This window comes from Anomaloglossus baeobatrachus, chromosome 1, assembly GCF_048569485.1.
Source record: "Anomaloglossus baeobatrachus isolate aAnoBae1 chromosome 1, aAnoBae1.hap1, whole genome shotgun sequence".
Lineage (NCBI taxonomy): Eukaryota > Metazoa > Chordata > Amphibia > Anura > Aromobatidae > Anomaloglossus > Anomaloglossus baeobatrachus.
The window spans coordinates 226,607,796-226,619,000 of record NC_134353.1 but is presented as its reverse complement, the minus strand read 5'-3'; the positions used below and the strand labels follow the sequence as shown (position 1 = coordinate 226,619,000).

At 43.2% G+C, this 11,205-nt stretch overlaps 1 protein-coding gene across 2 annotated transcripts in view; it reads right to left on the bottom strand.

Moving 5' to 3' along the window:
- Positions 1 to 3,543: 3,543 nt before the first annotated feature.
- Positions 3,544 to 11,205, bottom strand: part of MAML3 (mastermind like transcriptional coactivator 3) — a 413,137-nt gene continuing 405,475 nt past the window's right edge. For both annotated transcript variants that reach the window (XM_075348467.1, XM_075348477.1), the window contains exon 5: positions 3,544 to 9,875. In XM_075348467.1, the coding sequence (XP_075204582.1) occupies positions 8,899 to 9,875 (977 nt within the window). In that variant the 3' untranslated portion in view covers positions 3,544 to 8,898. The remainder of the gene's footprint in view (positions 9,876 to 11,205) is intronic.

Genomic DNA, 11,205 nt, shown 5'->3' with positions numbered 1-11,205 from the left:
ATGGAATCAGTGGCTGATACCATCACAGAGGCATAATTGTGGAGTGGTTCACATTCTCACTCATTGTTCATTGTTTCTTTGTGTACATGTCTTCTTTTCCTTTTTTTTTTTTTTTCAATAGCTTAAATTAAAAAGGTTGTAACTACCACTATAGTAATCTGCAAGGTACACTGCTCGACTGTTGAGCATATCAATCTCATGTACACTGTTTTAATTCTTTGAACAAGTTATTGCTTCCCTTTCTGTTATGTTTAAAAAATGTAAATAAAAAAGATGTTTTAAAAAAAAAAATGACCACTCTACGCCCGATGCCAGCACCAGAGAATCCTGACAGCATGCACACTGCACGCTGTGAGGATTCATAAGTCTGCAGCCACACAGTGTGACTGCAGAATTGCGTTCCAAGCTTGGAAATCCCTTTAAAATAAATATAAAATTACCAACCACTTCAAGGATAAAATCAGGGCAAATACGTATCCCATTATACCTTCTAATAATATGGCCATGAGTAAAATGTATAACAACTTTAGTACTGGCCAAGTCACCTTACATGGAGTTGGTTACAAGAAATGTAGTGTGAATATGTGAGTATTGAAGTAGGGACACTGACTGATCACTAGATCAGATCACGTCTCCAAGATGTTCATTGCCCTGAACTAAGCGGCACTTTGCACGCTGCGACATCGCTACTGCGATCTCGTCGGGGTCAAATCGAAAGTGACGCACATCCGGCGCCGGTAACGGCGTCGCAACGTGTAAAGCCTAGATGCGCCGATAAACGATAGCAAAAGCTTCGTAAATCGGTGATCTGTGTAGTGTCGGTCATTTTCATAATGTCGCACCAATAGGAGATACGATGTTGTTCCTCGTTCCTGCGGCAGCACACATCGCTGTGTGTGAAGCCGCAGGAGCGAGGAACATCTCCTTACCTGCCTCCAACAGCTATGCGGAAGAAAGGAGGTGGGCGGGATGTTTATGTCCCGCTCATCTCCGCCCCTCCGCTTCTATTGGACGCCTGCCGTGTGACGTCGCTCCTTAGGAAGGAGGCGGGTCGCCGGCCAGAGCGACGTCGCAGGGCAAGTAAGTGCGTGTGAAGCTGACGTAGCGATAATGTTCGCTACGGCAGCTATCACAAGATATCGCATGTGTGACGGGGGCGGGTGCTATCGCGCTCGGCATCGCAAGCATCGGCTAGCGACGTTGCAGCGTGCAAAGTACCCCTTAGACATCATGAAAAAAAAAATCAAGCAAATTGTACATTACAATGTTACAATATTTACCCACAGGATCAGCTACCAGTTTAACCACATTGGGAGAACTGGTTCTTTTTGACCATAACAAGGAGTCCACACAACTGTTCTGTTCATATAACATTTTATTTTTCATCAAAAGTGGTATGCCAATATCACCTTTTCTACAGCCCAAAAATCTACAATTTCAAGAAACAACCCAATAAAAAAAAAATCAGAAAGCTAAAAAAAAATCCAAAAGAAAAATATGATCTGAATGGTGGAGGTCGATGTAAGATAAACAGTACAAAATTAAAATTTGATGTGCAATACCACTGCATCGATGATGAGATAGAGAAAGAAATAAAAATACTCTATTTTAAACAAACAGTATTTATATATATAATTATATATATTTTATTTTATTTATATATTTGTACAGACATTAGACCCAGTGATATCCGCAGTATCGTAAAAAGATATTTACAAATAAGCATTTTTTTTTTCTTCAAACATTTACATCAGCACCATAGGTAAAAAAAGAAACAATTTGTCTATATATTACTTGGTCCCGATGTGGAGAGTATTTGGAGGAAGCTTTACAATGACAACAGACGTAATCTACTTTTATCCACACCCATATGTCTATCTGACACTTATACGAAAATGAACTTTCTAGTCGAACATCAGAACATAGTAAAGGATTGCACTGTGTTACAAAGAGCGATTCAGTCCCCAAGGGCAGATCTCAGGGACCGTTATGCTCTTGTCTTTGCTTACAAAGAAAAATTCCATGGAGAAGGAGCGGGTTTCCGTAAAGCCACATCTCTGCTTGTTTACAGGACGAGCGTCCACAGACGAGACATTATATTTACGGTAGGTTTGCATGTACCTGTGGGCAAGTTCAGTGTAGCTGCAGGCCTCTACTCTCATGAAACAAATCACGGAATAAAATGAACTGAAAGCTGTGAACACAATGCGCTCATTCCAAAAACACTGGATTTGTTATTTTAGGAGAACCCCTTTAAAATGGAATCTTTCAGTTGTCATAGATATGATTTCTTTATTCCTATTCAAAATGCAGTAGATATCTTGAATCAGTCTATTATTTTTTTTTTGTTCCTGCTCTTCTCCATTCCCGAGTTATGGCCCCTTCTTCCCTATTAGTTTTGTGATCTAAGGACGTGTGGTCCCTAACTGTTCTTTGTGGGTGTCACGCCCCTCTGGCTAACAAGACTACCTTTATGTACAAGGAAGAGGGGGGTCATATCTCAAGAAAGAAAATTCGCAGGAACAAGACAAAACATGCCATCAGATTCAGGAGAATTCAGGCTTTTAAGGCCGCTCTACACGCTGCGACATCGCTCAAGCAATCTCGTTGGGGTCACGGAATTTGTGACGCACATCCGGACGCTTTAGCGATGCCGTTGCGTGTGACACCAATGAGCAGTTTTGCATCGTTGCAAAAACGTGCAAAATCGCTCATCGGTGACATGGGGGTCCATTCTCTAATATCGTTGCTGCAGCAGTAACGAAGTTGTTCATTGTTCCTGCGGCAGCACACATCGCTCCGTGTGACACCGCAGGGACGAGGAACCTCTCCTTACCTGCCTCCCGCCCGCAATGCGGAAGGAAGGAGGTCGGCGGGATGTTACGTCCCGTTCATCTCCGCCCCTCCGCTTCTATTGGGCGGCGGTTCAGTGACGCAGCTGTGACGTTGCTGTGACGCTGAACGAACCGCCCCCTTAGAAAGGAGGCGTTTCGCCGATCACAGCGACGTCGCAGGGAAGGTAAGTAGTGTGAAGGGTCTGGGCGATGTTGTGCGCCACGGGCAGCGATTTGCCCATGTCGCACAACCGATGGGGGCGGGTACCCACGCTAGTGATATCGGTACCGATATCGCAACGTGTAAAGTGGCCTTTAGACCAGATAAAACAATTACTTACTAATAGCAAGTGACCGGCTCCCTTTAAGCATACCATTTACATTAGCCCGACAGAAACCACCGTTTTGTAAACAATATTCATGATCATATAACTCTTTTCTCATTTGCAAGTTTTGGTACAACCAGACACGTTCTGTAAGTGAGACTGATACATTGTCTTACCCTAAAATCCTCAAATTATTTAACCCACAAAATGACAGCTTCCACTGAAGTATTTAAAAAAAAACTGACCCACACATCCTACAAGTGTGTATAGGTGCCAGTTGAAAAAACATAGCAAATACAAAATGCATACAGCTGCACACTAAAATGCCATCAATGTATAAGGGAACTCTGGTACTGCAATACTGCTGTATGAAAAAATTAGATTTTTAGTTTATGAATTGGCCAATGCATGTAAGCCCGGAAACCAACGGCAAGGTTAATCCCAATATTCCGTGTACCTAACTAAAATGCCACTATCTAGGTTAAAAACATCTGTGTCTGGGCAGCTAGACTAAAAAATCTAACTCGAAATGCCACTATTTGGACTAACCATGTTTGGGCAGCTAGGACTCCAGGTATAAGGATTATGAACACAGCCTGGTTTATAGGGCAGAGTGCTCAGTCCGGGCTTACATGCATTGGCCAATTCATAAAATAAAAATCTCATTTTTTCATATAGCAGTAAAGCAGTACCAGAGTTCCCTTATACATTGATGGCATTTTAGTGTGCAGCTGTATGCATTTTGTATTTGCTATATTTTTTCAGGTGGCACCTATTCACATTTGTAGGATGTGCGGGTCATTTTTTTTTAAATACGGTATTTGTAGTGAGTCTCTTTCTGACTGAGCACTCCGCCCTATAAACCAGGCTGTGTTCATAATCCTTATACCAGAAGTCCTAGCTGCCCAAACATGGAGGTTAGTCCAAATAGTGGCATTTCAAGTTAGATTTTTTAGTCTAGCTGCCCAGACACAGATGTTTTTAACCTAGATAGTGTCATTTTTGTTAGGTACCTGGATTATTGAGATTTACCTTGCCGTTGGTTTCCGGGCTTACATGCATTGGCCAATTCATAAGCTAAAAATCTCATTTTTTCATATAGCAGTAATGCAGTACCAGAGTTCCCTTATACATTGATGGCATTTTAGTATGCAGCTTCCACTGAAGGCTACATACCCCAAAGAATAGTCATAGTTGACAACTTACAAGACTGATCTAAGAGGTTGATCATTTGTATACAACACAATTTATGGGTGCAAGGTCTGAATTTCTGGCTCCGGGCCAATAACTGAACTGGAAGCAAAAGCCACCAGTCACATAGGGTTAAATGAAGCTGCATTGCCATGGCAGGTGGTCTTTAAATTTCCATCCATAAACTGCCTTGACCATAAACATTTTAAATATTTTGGCTGTGTTGCATAATAAGTGTCACGGCTTTGCTGCCTACAAATAACCTTGATAGTACTGAATCTGCGAAAGATGCTATGATTTCATAGACCGGTTCTGGAAAAAAAAGTTTGGAATAAAGGAGGCTAAATAGGTTACAAGAGCATCATCCAAACCTGAGGATTCATTGAGATTGCCACCATGTGTAAGAAGGGAATGTTCCGACTCTTCCCTCATAGCAATTAACTGGAGAATAAAGTTTGGGGCATGTAAGACTTCAACATGCTCAATTCTTTGTCTTCATGGGCGATAAGCCACCAGCAGAAGCATCTGGAAGCAGCGTCTTCCCTATCGAAGACATCGTGATCATCAAAATATCTCTTTGAAACATGATAAAATGAAGTTTTCCATGTGCATGTCATAATTACTGGGCATTAGGGACAGTTAAGCGGGCTTTACACGCTGCGACATCGGAAGCCGATGCTAGCGATGGCGAGCGTGATAGCACCCGCCCCTATCGTTATGCCAATATTTTGTGATCGCTGACGCAGCGAACATTATCGCTACGGTAGCGCACTTACCTGGTCGTCGTCGTCGCTGTGACTGCCGAACAATCCCTCCTTCAAGGGGGAGAGACATTGGGCATCACAGTGACGTCACCGCGACGTCACTAAGCGGCCGCCCAATCAAAGTGGAGGGGCGGATATGAGCGGGACGAACCCCACCTCCTTCCTTCCTCATTGCTGGCGTGTGGCAGGTAAGGAGAGGTTCCTCGTTCCTGCGGCGTCACACGTAGCGATGTGTACTGCCGCAGGAACGAGGAACAACTTCGCCACGCGACAGCAGCGATATTTGAGAATAGACCCCCATGTCAAAGAGGAGCGATTTTGGACGTTTTTGCAACGATCCAAAATCGATCCTAGGAGTCACACCACACACAACGAGATCGCTACAGCGGCCGGATGTGCGTCACAAAATCCGTGACCCCAACGAGATCGCTGTAGCGATCTCGTAGCGTGTAAAGCCCGCTTTAGAGTGGAATAAATTTGAATTGTACTTGTAGAGTCCACTTTACAGTATGCAGGTGGTTCCACAATTGCCGATACAGACTACAGAAGGAGACCATATGCCCTCACCCCATTTGACGTGGCCACAGGATCCAGGGGTGTGTGAGGAGACTACGTGGTCACCTGCATGGTGTATAATGAACAGCACAGGGCTTGATGAAAAACAGCTCACTAGAGGCTGCAATCTTATAAGCATTCAAAGACATCTAAAAACTCGGTACTGTTACAACCGTGTTCTCCAGTCAGTTTGTTGTGATTGGTGAACCTCTCTAGAACTTGGCAAGATTCCTGGAAATGAAGACAGTTGGCAACCTTCAAAAGATGAGCCAACAGGATATCATAGTTGTGGGGATACACAAGTGGAGCTGGCACAGTTCCTTTAGTTAAAGTGGATGATAACTTCAGCATTATTCTCTGCATCCTGCTGGGGAGTGCCATTCTGCCATCTACCAGCTGCAAGACTGGCACTATATAAAACAGTCAAACTTGTTTATACTCACACAGCTCTCACTATTAAAAAGCATGATGGAATCAGTATCAAAACCAACTTTGTTCTTGGGCTATATGGAACTATATGCAACTGCACAGGAGAGAGGAGGTGCCGGACTCGAGAGCAGCGACGCCTATTGGACCCGATTGCCCCGCAGGTGACTATAATAAACGTAATTTTTACATTATACAGAGCGGCCTGGGCTTTTATATACAGTGTTCTAGAATTCTGTATATAAGAGCTTACTGGTGGTGGCCGCAGTTTATAAGGGACAAATCTGGTGATAGGTTCCCTTTAAGATCAAGATTTCCCACATATAGCAGTGCAGATGTGCCATCAGGGCACCGGGTGTTTTGTAGGCCCCACTCACATCATGCATTTCACGACGTACACACTGAACGTGTCCATTGTGAGGCCGTTTGGTCTCCATCTTACCTGCTGTTCTCTGTATATGACAAACTAAAGATGATAGAATAACACATTGAACTATTTTATTCAATCCGCCGGAGTCCAGGAAAAATCAAAATCATATCTCATCGTATAAGCATTTTAGATGGGAACGTATGGGTGGCGGATGCGTGACACCCATAGGCTATTATGGCAACCATTTAACATATATATCATGAAAACCTCTTATGCCAAGTGCATTGAATGGAGGTCATTCAAGTGTACCTGTCATTTTGGGTAACTATTCAGAATAAGATGCAGCTCCTTCTTTGTGTTCTGGGATCCCTATAACCTGTCTTCTCTGAAAATAGATTTGAACAGTGAATTCAGAGCGAACGATCAGTCCAAGAGATGGGAGGGGAAGAAGTGACTCAGGCTGAGGAAGGTATATTACAAAGTTTACTTTACCATTGATTAATAAAAAAGTAGACATTATTGTTACTCTCTAAAGTGTAGGGGTGATGGATGCCAGTATTAGGCTTCTGTTTAATGTATACCTCACTGGCTTTCCCTGTAAATATGGTGGATGAAGGCAAACAATGAAATGAGGCCCTATGGGCATAACCGCCCAGATATGCAGAGCCCCAATGCTTTATATCTGTCAGACTAAGGCCACGTTCACACGATGAGTGTTTGGTGAGTTTTTTACCTCAGTATTTGTAAATAAAAACCAGGAGTGGGTAAAAAAAAAAAAGCAGAAGTGGTGACGTGTTACTATAAGGCTGAATGCCCTCGATCAGTTTTCACAGCGTTTTGGACGCAGCATGCTTCAGCTGCGTGCAAAACGCTGCGATATACAGTACAAGCATAGTGGATGGGATTTCTAGAAATCTCGTGCCCACTGTGCTTGTTTTTGCTGCAGCAAAGACTGCCCTGTGGTGCGACTTTCCAGAGCGCAGCATGTCAACTGTTTGCTGCAAGCGTACTCCGCAACGAGAACAAAACAGAGAAACTACTGTGCCCCGAGTCCGGATCATGGGCACAAGCAGCTGCGGTCTCCTGCGGAGGAGACTCGCAGCCCCACAGTTCAGAACCCACCTCTTCCAGGATGCATGGGGTCCTGATCATTGCACATACCCTTATACTTTTCCTCTGATTGTTCCACTCTTGGTTTTGGCTTCAAATACTGAGGTAAAAAACTCACCAAATACTAAGGTAAAAAAAAAATCAACAAATTCTGAGGTAAAAAAACTCACCAAATACTCAACGTGTGCACATGGCCTAAGCTCCTGCCACATTAAAAATACCATGAAAATCCTAATAAAGCCAATGGGGCCATAAAGTCTATTTCAGAAACCGTACAGGGTAAAAGGAAAATAATGCAGTCACCTTTTCAGGATAAAATATTACACCAAGGTGGTAAACAGCTGATAATTGCCGTTTTGGCACAGAACCGCCTTATCTCTTGTAGCAGCAGTGGACTCATGTATATGCTTGTATACAGTGGACATCTACATTCTACTGAAATGACCCGTTTATTTATTTTTTTCTCCATTTTATTTATACTGTAGTAGAAGCTCAAAAGACATGAGAAGCAATAATGAAAGGAATACATTTATATAAAAAAGAGAATTTCTAGTTGCTGGAATTACAGGAAACTGCTGTGCTGATCAGCCCTGTGTATAGGACAGTATCCATCTATGTGTACATTAATACTTATCTGTGACCTAGAAAGGTACGGCCATTCCTTATTTGTATCCAAAATATGATCTAGAGGTTAGTTATCCTTTTTATATACCATACATATAGCATTCATCTGATATATAGCAGTGACAACTTGCTTAACATCTTGTGCAATCTGTGCAGTGTATTATCTCTATATTTAGGCTTTATTTCAAACGATTCCTCCCATCACTTTACGGGTATGACGTATTTCCAGAAGTACCGCTGTGACACCTGTAACAGCTTCCTCCCCATTCATTTTTTAAACATTATGGTTGATGGCTAAGCCAGTTAGCCAAAAGTATCAGCAACATCAAATAAATTATTTTCCTCCTTATTGAAGCATCTGTTCTCCCGTGATAAAACCTATATCAATTTCTCATATTAATGTGCAAACCTTTTGCCACTTTTGTCTAACTCATGTCACCGATGATGAACTTTCACCCTGGCGCTGACCAAACTCTTTCACCTCTAGTCACCATCTCATGCTGAGGCGACAGACCATGGACCATCCTTTCCACTGACGCCTCGTGTTATCACATGCTGTTTTGTCGTCACCTCAAGGGGGATACTTTACTACCTGACATTTCTGTAACTGCCTGCAGTTGAGCTCATCTGTACAGAACAGACATGGACAGGTGAACTGTCATTTTCATTTTGCCCAGCAGAATTTTTTCCTTTTAATGTTAAGACTGATTTCCAAACAATTCGTCAAGTTCTTGCATCCACTCATCTCCAGGTCCTCTGCCCATGATGGAGTCTACTAAGTCTGTACCATCCGTTAGACCTGAAAAGGGACCGCTTGCATCGGTATAACTGTATGACATGTCCTGACCGGGATTCCGGTCATAACCCTGACTCTGGCTGCTCTGGGGAAAGTTTCCTCCAGGTAATTGCTGTGTTTGGGCCTGATTAAAACTGGCCATACTGGGAACGCCAGGGTTCATACTGGGCATCATTTGTCTGCTTTGATTGGCGCCTTGCTGTCCAGGCAATGACGGCATCATTTGTCTGCTCATTGCTGGGTTTAGGGTTCTTACTGTTCCTGTACCATCAACAACACTTTGACCGAGTCCTTGCTGAAAATGCTGCTTGCTCATTCTTGACTGCCCAGATTGCATCGGATAACCTGATCCATTGTTATAAGCCCCAATTTCCCCACTAGTTCTCATTCCTTGTAATCCACGTTGGGGCCAGTTTTGTGCACCCTGGGGTATGGATGTCATCATGCTTTGTAGTCTTGGTGCCTGAGGTCTGGTCATAGCTTGACCTACAGGTCCTTTCATCTGCTGATGTTGTTGAGGCATCACTGAGTTTACAAGCATATTTTGTCCAAATCCTCCAACCATTCCCATTGCTTGTCCTGAACTGGGTTGCCGCGGGCCTTGCACAGCACTATGGGCCATGTTAATGCTGTTTTGGTTTGGGTGCTGCATCATTTGGTTTATCCCTGTGTTCATGCTGTACATGCCTGGCTGACCTGATGACGTGTTGCTATATGGAGCCATACCCATCTCTGGCTGCAGTGGTCCGGTAGGCATTGTGGCTGGATTTTGTGATGGGCCCATAGAGAGCATACCGGTATTCTGTGCCATCATTCGGGATGCTCTCATATTCTGAAGAGCTGCTTGGTTCCTTGCAACTGCAATATCCTGTGGAGAGCCTGCAAGCAAGAAGAGAGATCAGGAAATTATGGCAACTAAATATCCAAATGCATGGACCATTCATTATAAGACATGTCATATCTACATTAGGATCTGATTGTATAGAAGTCTCTACTTTGTGTAATATAAGATCAACCACTGTAGGATATTTATGTCCCATGTAATCATATCTAAAAGTATATGTCATTCAGTGAGATCTTAAGCTGGGTTTACACACTGCAACATCTCAAACGACATCGCTGTAACGTAACCGGTTTTGTGACGCAATAGCGATGTTGTTTGCGATGTTGCAGTGTGTGAATCACATCAGCGACCTGGCCCCTGCTGTGAAGTTGCTGATCGCTACAAATCGTTCAGGACCATTCCTAGGTCCTTTGTTTCCCGCTGTGCAGCATACATCGCTGGAAAGTTTCAGTGTGTGAAGACTTTGCAGCGACTTTGTTAGCAACTTCCCTTTCAAAAAGCTGCTTATCAACGTCCCCAACAACCAGCTAGGTCGCTCTGCAGGTCCGGATCGCTGTTGAGTTGTTGGCCAGGTTTGCCTGTTTGACAGCTCACCAGCGACTCACCAGAGACTTAGGGAGGTCGCTGTTACGTCACAAAACCGGTGACGTAACAGCGATGTCCTTTGCAATGTTGCAGTGTGTAAACCCAGCTTAAAAGGGAATTTTTCTGCAGGATTTTCTAAGTAATCTAATCTTAGTATGCTGTGTGTTGCAGTTTCAATTAAAAGTATTTTATCAATAGGAGATTATCACTACAGAGCTAGGTGTCTTATGTCTCCTGGTTAACTGCTCACTTCAGTGGTAGATACCGCAAGACACACAGTAGCACTGTGTTCTCCCAGGAAACTCCTCCACTTAACTATCACTGCACACTGAGGAAAGTCCGTTACGGACCGAAACGTTTGTGCTGGTTATTTTCTGGGAATAAATTCACTTTCACTTCCTTTCACACAAAGTTCAGAGAGCCAAGTTTTCTTTGTATTGCTTATGGGATTGGATCCTACTTGTGCACCACCCACAGAAGTGCAGTGTCTTCTATTTAGCCGTGGGACACTATTAACCCTGTCTGTACCCAACCAATTACATGAAAATCACCTAACAGATAATAATAACACATTTAAACCAGTGCAATGCATTATATAATACCATCATAACTTCAAGGGGGTATTGGCAGCACCTCCACTTCCTTTTCAATATACAGTGGAACCTTGCATTAAGAGTAACTTGGTTTGAGAGAGTTTTGCAAGACAAGCAAAGCTTTTAAAAAATGTGTAACTTGGTTTAAGAGCAATGATTTGCAAGAAGAGCAAATACTCACGGTGGC